Genomic DNA, 15,226 nt, shown 5'->3' with positions numbered 1-15,226 from the left:
GGGGAGGTTGAGCACATGTCATGGTGTGTGTGTGTGTGTGTGTGTGTGTGTGTGTGTGTAGGTCAAAAGCCAACTTGGGAGTCAGCTCTCTCCTTCTACCATGTAGGTCCCAGGGAGTGAATTCAAACCCTGAGGTTTGTCAGCAGAAACATTCTGATACCCTGATACCATTCTTTAAAAGCACATTGGGTTTTGTAACAATTCAATGTTGATATAAAAATAATGTCCTTGAAAACCTAGTAGGTCAAAGAAACCAGCTGAATAAAGTACAATGCATTCGGTCTTCCCTGTGTTGGACACAATGCTACTTAGTAAGTCCAAGAAGTCAAGGGAGAACAGAATCACTTGACAACCTTGTTTTTCTAGAGGCAAAAAATGCCTGAATCAGTCAGTGAGTAAATAGGTGTAACAGTTTCATCTTATTGGTGATTAATTTTGCTCAAATGTTTCCGGGAGTGGATTTTTTTTTAAAGAGTTACTTGGGTTTTTTTTTCTTTTTTAAAAATTATTTATTTTTTAAATTTTATTTTATTAATTCATTCATATTACATCTCAATGGTTACCCCCTCCCTTGTATCCTCTCATTCCTCCCTCCCTCCCATTTTCCCCTTACTCCCCTCCCCTAGGACTGTGACTGAGGGGACCTCCTCCCCCTGTATATGCTCATAGGGTATCAAGTCTCTTCTTGGTAAGGGAGTGGATTTTAATCCTGTTCCCTAAAAGCTGCCTTACTATTTGAAGATCATACAAAGTTAATGAAGGGAGGGTGTCTATTTGCATTTCTGACCTTAGTTTTACTTTGCTCTTTTTTTTGCAGAGCCGGGAAGAGAAGTAGAACGCCACACAGGCCAGCAGCTCCATTCCTGAGCTAAACGCCCAGCCCCTGACTTCAGCGATTTAATGTAGACTGTGGGCTTTGATGGGCACATGGTGGAGTATGGTCTGGTGCTTTGTATTTGTTAGTTGCTTGCCCCCTCCCCAAATTTTTACTGCAGACTGTCATGTACCCCAAGTATTGCCACTTAACCTTGCCTGCCTGTTGGACTAATAAAGAAACCCAATACATGGGCAAGGCCAGAGGAAGGTAGGCATAGAGGAAAGCTGTGGGCTTTTGGGGCAGAGAGGATTTTGGGAAAGAGAAGCAGATGGACAGGAGGAGGAAGAAGAAAGGACATCACCATGGGGTAGAACAGAGCCACATGGGCCCAGAGGAGGAACTCTGAAGTCCCACATGACAGAAACGGCCCAGATGAACAGCCTTAGCAAGTACTTTGGGATTATATAAGGGAGGTAGCCCAGACAGAAATTGTTAGAAGCAGATGGCACGGGATGGGCGCTGGGATGTAAATGAAGACAGCTTAGGAGGTGATGTCTGCCTTGCCCAGGTGAGAATGGGCTATTCTAAAATACGTCAGGTGCCTGTGTCTTTACTGATTGCAAAAGTGGGTGACATAATACCGCCATAATAATTATAAGCCTAATAATAAACATTTATTAGGTCATACCGTTAAATTAACAGCATCAGGCACATGAACTGGAAACTGCCTTAGGCAGTTAGGATGTTCCATGGAGGCCGAGAGCCGTGCTTGAGCCCAGTCTCCTATGTATGGTTTTCAAGCAACTGTTAATGGGCAATTGTTGGCTACCCATATTGTCCGTGATTATTTTAGCTGATATGCTGCCTTGACTGGAGAAGCTAGATGTCAGCTGTCAAAGGACGTCTCCTAACCTGGCTCAGGTGGCTTCCTTTGTCTACATGCACCCATTCCTTCTACGCTTTTCAAAGCAGAAAGGTTCAGTTTGTGTCAACTGCTTGATGGAACCTCCCTGCCTGCACCTTTGTATCGGGCACAGGTGTCTATCTTAGTCCACGACATTGAGCGCCACTGATTGTCTTCCCCAGGACTGCCAGTCCCTTTCCTTCTCATCTCTGACTGTGCAGCACCTCCACCTGTTTTGACATCATCTGTGATGTTTAGGCATTAAAGACCTAGTAAATAAATCGCTAAGCCAACAAAATCAGTGTGTGCAGTCCACAGTGGTAAGTACACAACTCATGGGCTGCGTAGTAAGTGCTCCTGGTGCTGAAGTAGAGACGGATCTTTCAGAGTCTGTTTACGTCATTCAGCTTTTTGTTTTAAGATTATGTGTGTGTGTGTGTGTGTGTGTGTGTTGTGACTGAATTCATTTCTGTGTACCACACGCATGCCTGGTACCCTCAGAGACCAGAAGAGGGCATCAGATCCCCTGCAACTGGAGTCACAGACAGTTGTGAGCTGCCATGTGGGTGCTGAGAATTAAACCCAGGGCCTCTGGAAGAGCAACCAGTGCACTTAACCACTGAGCCATCTCTCCAGCCCGTTTGTTTATCTTTTTAAAATTATTTTTTTATTTTAAACCGTGTGTGTGTGTGTGTGTGTGTGTGTGTGTGTGTGTGTCTGTCTGTCTGTCTGTCTGTATGGTCACATGTGAGTGTGGTGCTCAAGCTGCTGGTAACTGAACCTGGGTTCTCTATCAGGTGCAGTACACGCTCTTAACCACTCCAGCCCTTCCTCCTGGAGCAATTGGTGTGAGAAAGTCAAAATTGTAATAATGATCTCCAAAATTCAGTTTATTTACCCTTTGTCTTCAACAAGATAACACACATATGTTTTAAATTATTATTGACGAGCAACTGATTATAGTGAAGGTAATGATATAAATTATGTTCACTAGCAAGAAGGGGCATGTAAAATTATTATAGCGAAAATATTACAATTTGGTATATATTGTATGATTTTTGAAAGTGTTTATGTATATAATATATGTATGTGTTACTGTTTATATGTATGTGCATAGACATGCATACACTTGTAGTGCACATACACAGTTATTCTTTGTCATCCTTAGTGATTAGTTTCAAAATCTTCATGAGTGCCAAAGTCAAGGATGCTCAGGATCCTTATACAGAGTTGCATAATGTATATAACCAAGATATGCTTTGTCATATATTTTGTTATGAATAGATTGCTTATAAAATACACAGAAAACTTTAACATAGGACTTTACTATCACTTTCATCTTAATGTTTTTAATTTTTAATATTTTTAAATTAAAAATTTAGTGTGGACACACACATGCCATGGTGCATGTATAGATGGAGGCAAAGGACAGCTTTTGTGATTTAGTTCTCTTCTTTATCATGACGCCCAGGGATTGAACACAGGCTGTCTGTCTTGCTCAGCAAGCACCTTTATCCACTTAGGCATTTTGCTGACCGATATCAATTTTTTTTAACCTAAGAATTTTGAGCTTGTCATGGTAGCATACGCCTTCAATCCCAGAACTTGGGAGACAGAGGCAGGTGGATCTCTGTGAGTTCCAAGCCATCCTGATCTAGGACAGCCAAGGCTACATAGAGAAATCCTGTCTCACACCAAAACAGAATTTTGGGAGTCCTCTGTCAATAAACATATTCTGTGTCATCATATCAGTCCCTGTATCATAATGGTGTAACAATAATAAGAATTCACATTTGATGGTGGAATTTGAAGTGATTCAATTCTTATTTTCTACACTCTATCCACATTTGTATAGTTTTGTAACCTTTTTTTTTTAAGGGAAATATTTTCAACAGCATGGTGAGAGCTAATGATAGCAAGAAATATTTTTTTGTGGTGAATTACAGAAGCTCACAAATGACTCTTAAAGGCTCACATTGTGCAACTGAGAAATTCTATGGCAAACTGACAATGTAATTTGTCAGGCAAGATTATCAAATCTTTCCCCATATGCAGTGCTTACTTCCAACTTTGGCCTCTCAAAATTTAAAACTATGGACATCTGTACTATTTTTTCCCCGTTAAAAATTCCTTAAATGTAAATTTAATGCAAAATTCCTAATGTGAGAGTTGATGGGGTAGCTATAGTCTTGTCAGGAAACATACAGAAGGGCGTGCTGTGAATAACGAGAACCATGCTCAGAAGGAGAAACTGAGCGCTTGCTCTTTCCCAGACTGTGTTTTCCAGGAGAGATTAACCGGTCCTACGTGACATTGGGTGTTTATTTCACTAGACTTGCCCACCATGTGGACAAAACTATAGTGGCCCCTTCAATATGGCAGCCTTTCCTGAGGGTCACTCCTTGTTGTACATATGGAGGAGGAATTCAAAGGAAAAACTGAGCCTTTCTGTGATAGTTTGGAGGTGTTCACTCAAGTTCAAATAAATAGAGGCTCCTTGTTTCTGAGAGTTGAATCTAGTCCTGGGACAAAGCTGCTGGCTTAGGTTTGGTGCTGACGGGGGTGGGGGTGGGGTGAGGGTGGGGATGGGGTGCGGACAAAACGGGAAGGGACCAAAAGAAATTAACTCCATCTTTTCTGCATGTGTACAGTGATGCTAACAGTAATTAAAATATCAGAAAATTAGATATTAAGATGTAAAATCAGAGATTTAAAAAACACAGTTTGATTGTATCTAATAATCCACTGACAGTGAAACCTTTAACACTACGGACAAAACACTGACTTACGGCATTGGCGGCGGTCCCTAACCCGTCATAGTACATTACTCCTAGCTGATAAATTGCCTGATGGTCCTTCTCCTGGATCTCTTCAAACTGCGCCAAGGCTTCTTCATACCAGCCCTGAAAGGCCCAGGGAAGATTCCATTTTATTATGTGCTTAAAGTAACCCCAAACTGAAGCACCTAATGGATACACAGTTAACGAGTAACATGCTGGAACTGATGGCTCCAACCGAGAAGACAATGTCTAAAGCCGTCGATCAGGCTGTGCCATCTCAGAGAGGCTGTACAAGCCAAGGAGGCTTCAGAAGATATTTATTTGTAGAGGAAGTGAGGGTACCAATATCAAAAGATGAGAGAGAACAGAACCTATGACTAATAACTTAGGGGTGCTGACAGGCTCCTGAGAGATTGGGGTTGCTCCTTTGGAGTCTGACGAGTAATTGCAGCTCTATCACTGGAGCCGCCATACTAGCACACAGAAGTCTTCTTGCGTCTACCCACCAAGCTGCACCACCATAACGTGCGTAAATAAGGAAACGGTCTCCTTGTGCTGTACAGATTGATGAAAAGCTACTTCTCACCCCAGATAATCAGGGACATCAATTACTGTCAGCTCTCTCCTCCATCTTGTGTCTGTGTGCCATACCTAAGGCTGCGACCACAGCCTGGGTGATTTCAGAGTTTCTCTGGCATAACCATGTGGGAAAGTTGCAAGTTTTCTGTGACCATCTTCTATCTCTGCTTCTTGTGTGTGATGCTGGGAGTGGAACCCAGGGCCTTGTCTATGCCGTGCAATTGCTCCACTACTACGCCAAGAATCCCAACAATCAAGTCCTAACAATGCAAGGATTAAAAAAAAAAAAAAAGACCAAAAATGGTACCTCTTCAAAATAGAGTTGACCCCTTAGAAAATACGCCATAGCATCGCCTCTCCTTATTCTTTCTTTCAGGAACTGCAGTGCTGTATCCACCAAATTAGCGTGGCAGTAATAATCTGAGGTTCAGAAGGGTAAAAATGGTGTTAACTATATAATGTGTACGTTCTCTCTGGAAACCGTATGTAACATAGAACTCATTAGATGCTGTTAATATCGGTTTCTTTCCAACTTCCATTTTCTAAAACTTCTCTCTCCTCTCCTCTCTCCCTCTCTCTCTCTCTCTGTCTCTCTCTCTCTCTGTCTCTCTCTCTCTCTCTCTCCTCTCTGTCTCTCTCTCTCTCTCCCTCTCTCTCCTCTCTCCCTCCCTCTCTCTCTCTGTCTCTCTCCTCTCTCTCTCTCTCCCTCTCTTCTCTCTCTCTTCTCTCTCTCTCTTCTCTCTCTCTGTCTCTCTCTCTCCTCTCTCCCTCCCTCTCTCTCTCTTTCTGTCTCTCTCTCTCCTCTCTCTCCTCTCTCTCTCTCTCTTCTCTCTCTCTCTTCTCTCTCTCTGTCTCTGTCTCTCTCTCTCTCTCTCTCTCTCTCTCTCTCTCTCTCTCTCTCACACACACACACACACACCACACACACTCTCCTCTCTCTCTCCTCTCTCCCTCTCTCTCTCTCTCTCCTTCTCTTCTCTCTCTCTCTCCTCTCTCTCTGTCTCTCTCTCTCCCTCTCCCTCTCTCTCTCCTCTCTCCCTCCCTCTCTCTCTGTCTCTCTCTCTCTCTGTCTCTCTCTATCTCTCTCTCTCTCTCACACACACACACACACTCTCTCCTCTCTCTCTCTCTCTCTCTCTCTCTCTCTCTCTCTCTCTCTCTCTCACACACACACACACACACACCACACTCTTCTCTCTCTCTCTCTCTCTCTCTCTCTCTCTCTCTCTCTCTCTCTCTCTCTCATAACACAGCACATAACACAGCAGCACAGTCAAGAGCTGTGTATGGGGTTTGGGACCACTGTTCAGGCCCGGTAAGTACTTGAATGCAGTCTCTGCACACATTGGGCAAAGCTGTCTTGTGGGTGAGCTAAACTCTTAGCTTGAGCCATACGTAGAACTACTAATCAAAGGAGCTGACCACCTCCTGTTTAGGTTTGAAAGCGTATATAAAAATAGCCTTAACTATCCACAGCATGGCACTCCGAGGGAAGCAACATCTGGCTTCCCTGTTTTAGAAGCCTATCTTTAAATCCTGAGGGTGGAAATCATAATCAGGCTCGAATTGCGCCACTCTCCCAGGGTCGGTGTGCTGTCTGCGTAAGAAGGTTACTAAACCCCAGCAAAGCCACAAAAGAGTGTAACATTAACTACCTCCCGGAAACCGATGGTGTGTGTGTGTGTGTGTGTGTGTGTGTGTGTGTGTGTGTGTGTGTTTCCTTGTCTATTCTAACATACATGGAATTTGAGTCAAGACATTTTCCGAGCAAAGATTAAATATTCAGATTTGTACCCGGCTTTTCCATCTTCCATTGGAAGAATTTTTGTTTTTTAGCAGCATACTGAGACAGAGAGAAAGGGTTCTGGGGCAACTTCTCACAGGTCAGTTTCATCCTGTTTCCACAATGTGGATCCTGTAAACGAAAGAGAACACATACTGTGATTACAATTTCTTCTTCCAGAAAACGCACAAAAAGGGAGACCTCACTCCTAGTTGGAACCCATCATAGAAGCATCTGCCACACATTGCCTGGCCACCGGACCCGGAGGTGGCAACAGTTCGGGTCTGGCTGTGGGTTCACACTGGAGCCCAGTCATTCAGTCACAAGTGCTGCCACTCAGCGGCAACAAATGACACTGCGCACAGACAAGGTTGCTGTCACCTGGGGGACTTTCTGTTGCTCTTTAGCGGAATGAACAGTCCATTTCGGAGGAAAGCACTTGTCTGTTTTGCCTGGGAATACACTGTATTTTAGCTGTGCTGCTCAGTTTTCTTTTCCGGTCTGTATCGGATTGCCATGTTACCAGATGGATCACCGCTGTTTGGTAAGTCAGAGCCTTCATATAAAATGTAGAGGCCACCTCATTTGGGATGAAGGAGTCCAGGTTGGCCTAGGCTGAGGGTAGTGAGGACAGCACACGCTGTTGTTGCTATGCTTTTATTCTTTCTTTCTGTTTTTATTCTGGGCTCTTAGACATTCTAGTGCTTCAACTTCCTTCCACCAATCAGGAGCCAGCTCCCAGGCATGGTCTCTGATTGGTGGTCTACAGAAGTTCTTAAGAGAAACTTTGTGTGATTGGAAAGTTGTGTTTACATACGTACAGGGGACTGTTTTAGGCAATAAGCTGCTTCATTAGAGGAGAGTGGGACTCAAAAAAAAAAAAAAAAGAGAAATGGTTTACTAAGTTAGAAAAAGAAAAATTCACTGAAATGTCTGTGTTGGGAGGAGTTAATTAAGAGCTAGTTTCTTTATCTGTAGTTTGAAATAAAGCGATTTTAAAGCATCTTTTCCTTGTTATACAAAGTTAATGGGCTCAGCTCGGTGGCTAAATGTCTAATTCCAGCATTCAGGAGGCTGAGGCCGTCGGATCGGATCTCTGTTAGTTCAAGGATAGCCTGGTCTACAGAGTGAGACCCTGTCCACGACCAAAGTTAACGGTTACAGGATTGAAGAGATGGCTCCGCAGTTAAGAACACCATGGCTTAGTTCCCAGCCAACCACATGGCATCTCACAACCGTCTGCGACCCTAGTTCCAGGGGTCTGGATGCTCTTTTCTGGTTCATTCAGGCACTAGACACACATGTGGTGCACATACATACATGCAGGCAAACACTCATACACATGAAATAAAAAAGTAAGTAATTAAAAAAAAAAGCAAAGTGCTTCCAAAGGATCTGAGTTTGGTTTGCATAAGCCACCTTGAGTGGGTCACAATCACCTGTAGCTCCAACTCTAGGGAGTGACCACACTCTTCTGGCCTCTGCTGGCACCCGCACACAAGTGACATACATGCATGCAGACACACATACACATGAAAGTAAATCTTTAAAAAATAAAGTAATTGGATTATGTGCATTTAAAAATCTAAGTTTCCACTAAAGAATGTAAAATTCCTAATGAGCGCAGCAATATGTATAAGATATATAGAAGAAAACAATCCAAATAGAATGACAGCACACTGTCAAACACCATTCACAAACCGCGTGAGAAGTCGTTTGGTTTTTTGTTTTTTGTTTTTTAATGTGTAGTGCTCTGCCTGCATGTACACCTGCAGGCCAGCAGAGGGCATTAGATCACATTATAGATGGCTGTGAGCTACCATGTGGTGGCTGGGAACTGAACTCAGGACTTCTACAAGAGCAGTCAGTGCTTTTAACCTCTGAGCCGTCTCTCCAGCCTGAATGGCTTTTATTTCACTGAGGACATTAAAAAAGGTTTAGAGCAGCTGTTCTCAACCTTCGTAATGCTGTGACCCTTTAATACAGTTCTTCATGTTGTAGTGACCTAACATTAAAAAAAAAAAAAGAAAAGAAAAGATTTCATTGCTATTTTGTAACTCTAGTTTTGGTACTGTTATGAATCATAATGTAAATATCTAATACACAGGCTCTTTGATAAGTGACCCCCAAGGGGGTTGAGACCCACAGGTTGAGAAACCTTGGAAAATTCAAGACAGGGCATCATAAATAAAACCAAATAAAACCTTACCTCATTTAAGCTCACATTGTCTTCTCTGGCTGTAAGACTGCACATGATTTCTGTTGTTTTAGTGGCTTAGAAAGAAGTATTTCAGAGGGTCTGAAAAACAAGAAAGGAGGATTTGTTGAGCCCCTACTAAATGTCATATTTGGGTTTTTTTCTTTTTTGAGATGTTTTCTAAGTGCGGATTCCTGAAAGACTTGATGAAATGGAGAGCATTTTGAGCTCCACTGAATACACGAGAGCACTCTCAGAGCAGGGGAGGTGGGTTACCTCATCTCAAAGGTACCCTACCCACCCATGCATTAATTTTGTTCTATCTCTTAAAGAGAAAGTCAAGCAAATACAACTTTTACGACGTGTTAGGAGTGTGAGCCTTCCACTTTAAGGAGGTGGCCGTTCTGAGAGACTGGCTCTGCAGTCTTTAGAAATCAGTGTCACATCATCTCTACCCTGCAGACAGAGACCTGACAACCCATGCTGTGAACACAAGTGTATCTTGGAGGAGAAAAGCAAGGCCCACTCTCTGAAGATAAGAAGGAAGCCAGCCCATCACCTCAGTGTGGGGATTTTCTATGAAAGCTTGGTCCCCTGCCCCATGCTGCTCATAGCAGCCATCTTCCTTACTTTTTGACTTTAATCTAACTCTCTTAATATTCTCATAATACTTACAAATGTCCCCCTTTTAAAAGCACTCCATGGGCCTTTTTGCTGGTGACCCACTGAGCCGTCAAGAAGGGGCAGAGTGAAAACACCGCTTTTGGGTGACGTGGCAACAAGTGTTGTTTGCTTCAATCGGTGTTGTGACAAGATACTTGGAGAAAAAAAAAAATAATACCTAAAAATCTTCCCTCCCCCTCCCACCCAAAGACCTGTTCATGGTCCCCAGAGTCATGAGGCTGTCTCTAACAAGGCTAATTTCTTACGGGTCAAAACTGCTCTGATTTCTAGCAGGCAGGACTGCTAGAAGAGGGCAGTTCAAACTTAGCGCTTTTAGAGAGGACCTTCCTCAGGTCCTCTTTACCCATTCCTCTGCTCTTCATTCTGACTTCTTTGCTTGTGCATAAGCACATAATAAGTAAATAAATAAGTAGATAAATAAATAAACTCACAGGTTCTTTTCAAAGTATATGTTATCAATGAATGCCCACAAAGTCTATGCTTCTGAAATCGGCTGCTCAGAATGCTGACAATAGCTAACACCACCTTTTTTCATAGATTTGTCCTTAGCCATGAGTCTGGCAGACAAACCACTTAGATGACTGCGTTATTAAAAGAGGCAACCCATGTGGGGCGCCCCTGCATGTTCTTGCTGAATGTATGAAGAATGCAAGGCTCTGTCTTCCTTGAGCAAGGGTTTTTAATTAGTAACCTTAAAGGGCAAAGGGCAGGCTTGCTTCCCTAACAAGCATTGCATCGCTCTAGCTTAGTGTGCTTCCTCGCATAGTGCAGTCTTCTGGGTTTATCACCAGCCACGGGGGTTGTGCCTTCTGAATCACCCCTCTGACAACCGGGGGACAGGGTAGGCTGCAGAGCTGGCTCAGATATGCTGACAACCCTGGCTACTGCATTTACAGTGAGCAATACAGTCGGCTGTCTCTGACCCAGGAGTCTGGTCTTCCGCCAGTATCCATGAGACAAGCTAGGAACAGTCCTGTATCAACTGAAAACGCAATCTATTCACATATGAGAGAAAATTAGAGAAAACCATCGCCACTGCAATCTCAAGACAATATTGAAACAGGCAGTGAGTCTCTTCCCTTCCCTTCCCTTCCCTTCCCTTCCCTTCCCTTCCCTCCCCTCCCCTTCTTTTCCCTTCCCTTCCCTCTCTCCCCCTCCCCTTCCCTCTCTCCCCCTCCCCTCCCCTCCCCTTCCCTCCCCTCTCCTCTCCTCTCCTTTCCTTTCCAAAAGAGCCCATTTGTTTACTTAAAGTGAGAGAACGTGCTCCCATGTCCCCCCGTTCAGGTGTGGCAAGTTTGCATCATTCTCTGGAATAGGAAAGGAAAAGTAGGCATAACGATGTCTATAACAACCCACTAGGCTATGGTAAGATTCACTGAAGGCCAATTAGGGTTTTCCTTTTTCTCCAGTTTACCTAGTATTGTGTGAGCAATGAAACTGATGAAGAAAGATATATCCAAAAGCCTTAACTGCAACTGCAAAAATAGCATTTGTCTGCTTCATCCATGCTGTCTTTCGTTTAGCCAGTTCCTGTTTGGACACCTGTGTTGGCCAGTTAGGGCTGCCAGGTCCTTTTGTGTGTTCAGTATTGGGTGTTGTAGCGGGTACAATGAGCCCAAGGTGTGGATGCAAAAGTTTTTCCCAGACCAAAATTGATAGAAAAGTTATAATAGAAAGTATAGACAGAAAGACAGTGGGTGAATCCTTACAGACAGAATTGTGTCACTTAAAGGGAATGGGGGCCTTTTTATGACAGTAAAGAAAAGACACCTGGCTTTGCCTCCAGAGCCATTTGAGTAGGGTCATATGTGAACAGAGTTTAAGGAAACAGCTCATTAATTGGAGGAAGTGTTTCCTCGCAGGTCTAGCCATGTGAGGTGAGGCACCAATGGTAACTATTTCCATTTGGGCTCTAATTGTACATATGAGGCAGCACAAACCACTGAGTCAGGCTTAAAGCAGTCTGGGTCTGTCTGCACCATGGGGAATTTTGCTTTCTATTTTTAGCCCCCTTATTTCTGCCCTTTTACATTGGGGATTAAACCTAGAGCCTCACATATTCGGCTCTGCCACTGAGCTGTTATTAGCTCCTTTCTTGGGTGGATTTCCTTCAACACCCAATGGTAAACAGATAAGCATATAATTTAGTGGCTATATATAGAATATATAGAAAAGTTCATACAGGAAAGCTCATACTATTGTTATGAATATGCACTGGAGAGATGATTTACTTTTAGCGATCATGTAGTAAATACATGAATAAAATTTTTATATGGAAAATTGTTCCTCGCCCTCCAAGTGTGGCAACAGTTAACAACAGGAACAATCATAAAAAAAAGTGACAAAAATCTGAAGCAGCAAAAATTTAAATGGATCTGATGTCTTAGTGACTATGAAGAACACATCAAGTGGGGGAAATTCAACCATCTAGAAAACAATCATGTGAGACCCACAAGGTTGCTTGTCCCTGCCCCAGGTCCTGAGATGATTGACAGGTGACCGCCCGGTCACTCTAGTTGTCTTTAGTTTTCTGGGGAAGGGGAGTCTTTCTCAGAGAAATCACAGATAGCAGTTTTACAGCAAGACAGAGAGGAAAAGGAAGTATCTTTATTTGAAATTAGGGAAGGGGCAGAGAAGAGGAGCTGCTATTCTCAGGGTTCCAGTTTCAATCTAAAATGTTCCCTCCTGAGCTAAGCTTCTCAGCCGGTGGAAGGGTTGAGAGCGTTTTAAAGGTGGATGGCATAGGCCACTTTGGATCTTAGCTTAAGTGTATGTTACTGCTGGCCGCTCTTCCTCCCTCCCTCCTTCCCTCCCTCCCATCATTGCTTTCTCCCTTGTTCTCTCCCTCCTTTCCTTTTCCTCTCTCTCTCCCCACGCCCCCCTTGCCCCCGGCCCTGTTTCTTATGTACCTACCCAGTCTACCTTCCTGTTCTGTATTTTAGTAGACAGAAGTTCAGTTAGCATGGACCTTAAATATGTAAAATTGCTGTCCATCACCTCTCGCCTGGGTATCACAACCGGAACGGTTAACAGTGGAATGCAGAAACTCTAAAGGAGTTAAAAAAAATTCCTTCCAACATATCTTGTCATATTGTGATATTATTTTTCTACACCACAAGTTAAATAAGTTAAAGTAAAAAAGTTAAACAAGAACTCCTCCTTTCTCTCTACTTCCCCTTTTAAAATTTAATTCTTAGTAGCCCCAAGAAAAACAAAGAAAATGCACGCATAAGATCGAACAAAGAATACAAGAACAAATACAAGACAGAAAAACCTACCAATATTTTTTAAATTGCACCTCCTTTCAAAAACAATTCTGTTTCCTGCCTTCTCTCTGCCTGTCTCTGAGTACAGTAAAATTTCAGGATGGCTGCAGTGTTAGGCAGTAACGAGCTAGGATTCTAATCTAACTACGCATCTCTAAACAGATGACAGTGGCCAGCGTGTGATGCTGTGACTACGCTGTGACTACCTCTGTAATAAAACATAACTTTAGAAATTCTAAATACTTAGGTGATTTTTTTTTTAAAGAATGCTCTACTTTCCAGTTCCTTTGAGTTAGAGACAGAATTTCATCAAGGTCTAAAAACAGCTAGATACAGGTAATTTCTGTGCATAATTGCAATGAATTTTTTTTTTTGCAAAAGTCTAAGTTTCTCAGAAGTATACATTGTCAATTATACCTGCATAAGATAATTTAATGATTAAAACGATTTACTGTGAGGCCTTTAGGTTCTTTTGTACTCTCAACATTCAGAAGGAAAAGGCAGGAGATCTTGGGTGATCTAACTATAGAGACGCTATCCAAACAAAACAAAACAAAACAAAACAAAACAAAACAAGACAAACAAAACAAAAAAAACAAGAACAAACCAAACTCAGATTTATAAGACAACTTTTGAAATTATGTTAAGGGTGGAAATTCGACTGCTTACTTTAAAAACGTGTGTTATTTAAAGTGCCGAGACAATATACTTAGTAATACTTTGAGCAGAACTTATCTTTACACCACTCATCGCATTGTTATTCATTTCGTTTAACTATTATTTGACTAGTAAGATCAATACTATATTTTTCTCCTAGACCCAGAAGGTAATTTGAATAGGATGTTAATATTTCAATATACTGGAATGTTTAATAAGAAACTATTTCAAGTTATGTTAAATATTTAAAATAGATTAGCATTTTAAATTTTTTCACAGTGTGTGTGTGTGTGTGTGTGTGTGTGTGTGTGTGTGTGTGCGTGTGCATATGTGTTTGGAGGGCAGAGGACAAGTTGCTAACGCAGTCTCTCTCCTTCTACCATGTAGATCCCAAGGTTTGAGCTCAGGTTCGCAAGCTTGGTAGTGAGCACGTTTACCCACTGAGCCACCTCGATGACCTGTTATGTTTAGATGAAAGAAACAGGATATGTTATAATTGCAGGAAATGCCCTCTGATATATTAATAGGACTGACAGTCAGTTAAATAAGGATTAATCAAATAATACATAAGCATACCAGCTACATTTTAACTTTGAACACATAAAATGTGACTATATCCTACTCTTCTCATGTATGCTGAAGCAGTTTATAGGCAGTGGTGAGCTTTGCGAGTTTATAAGTGTCATGGGCTGATGCATGATTCTGTTGCTGTCAAAGAAGTACCCATGAGAAAGTGTAGAATTATTTCCCCCTATCATTTGTTTATTTGTGTGTACATGTTCGTGTGGGTGGTTGCGAGTGTACATATGTGCATGTGTTAATGAGAATGCCCCCATAGGCTCATATATTTGGTGGAACTATTTGGTGTAACTTTGTTGGAGGAAGTGTGTCACTGGGGTTAGGTTTTAAAACTTTGAGAAGTCCCACTACATTCCCAGTGTATCTCTTTCTTGTGAATAACAATATACGCTCACAGCTACTGCTCCAGAGCCCTGCCTATCTGCTTCCTGCCATGTTGGCCATAGATTGTAACCCTCTGAAACTATAATAACCCAATAAGCATTTTCTTCTGTAAGTTGCCTTGGTCATGTTGTTGCTTTACAGAAGTAGAAAAATAACTAAGACAGTGTGTGTATGTGTGTGTGTGTATGTGTGTGTGTGTGTATGTGTATGTGTGTGTGTATGTGTGTGTGTGTGTGTGTATGTGTGTGTGTGTGTATGTGTATGTGTGTGTATGTGTGTGTGTGTGTGTGTGTGTGTGTGTGTAGGCCAGAGACCAGTTTTGGGTATCTTCAATTCTCTCCATCTTATTATTTTTTTCTTTATTCTTGAGAATTTCATATACGCATTCAATGATAATACTCAACTCCCCCATAATCCTCTAACATGTCCCCCTCCCAATGTCTTGTCATATTCTTTTTCTTCTAAATAATCCACTAGATCTAATTCGTGTTGTCTGTGAATGCATGGATGTGATGGGTCCGTCCACTGAATCAACCAAATTAGGGGCCACGCCATCAAAAAAAAAAAAAGCCCTTCCTGGTAGATATAAACAGTTA

The 15,226-nt window shown here is 42.3% G+C and overlaps 2 protein-coding genes across 4 annotated transcripts in view; one reads left to right on the top strand and one right to left on the bottom strand.

The window, feature by feature from the left end:
• The window catches only part of SNX25 (sorting nexin 25), a 133,655-nt gene extending 132,261 nt beyond the window's left edge, over positions 1–1,394 (top strand). The window contains exon 20 of the transcript XR_014774924.1: positions 818–1,394. The gene's annotated coding sequence lies outside the window, so the exon portion shown is untranslated. The remainder of the gene's footprint in view (positions 1–817) is intronic.
• Positions 1–15,226, bottom strand: part of LRP2BP (LRP2 binding protein) — a 28,799-nt gene that overhangs the window by 10,948 nt on the left and 2,625 nt on the right. For 2 of the 3 annotated variants that reach the window (XM_084758969.1, XM_084758970.1), the window contains exons 2-5: positions 9,073–9,162; positions 6,875–6,995; positions 5,388–5,500; positions 4,511–4,624 (exon numbers count right to left, since the gene is read on the bottom strand). In XM_084758969.1, coding sequence (XP_084615095.1) covers positions 4,511–4,624; positions 5,388–5,500; positions 6,875–6,995; positions 9,073–9,117 — 393 coding nt within the window. In that variant the 5' untranslated portion in view covers positions 9,118–9,162. Of the gene's footprint in view, positions 1–4,510; positions 4,625–5,387; positions 5,501–6,874; positions 6,996–7,244; positions 7,675–9,072; positions 9,163–15,226 lie in introns of those variants that run through there. The other variant, XM_084758971.1, reaches the window with a different exon arrangement.

The sequence above is a fragment of the Acomys minous genome (genome assembly GCF_964271855.1).
Source record: "Acomys minous genome assembly, chromosome: 15".
In the NCBI taxonomy this organism is placed as follows: domain Eukaryota; kingdom Metazoa; phylum Chordata; class Mammalia; order Rodentia; family Muridae; genus Acomys; species Acomys minous.
Note: the sequence above shows the minus strand (reverse complement) of the source record. Positions and strands in the feature narration are given on the sequence as shown.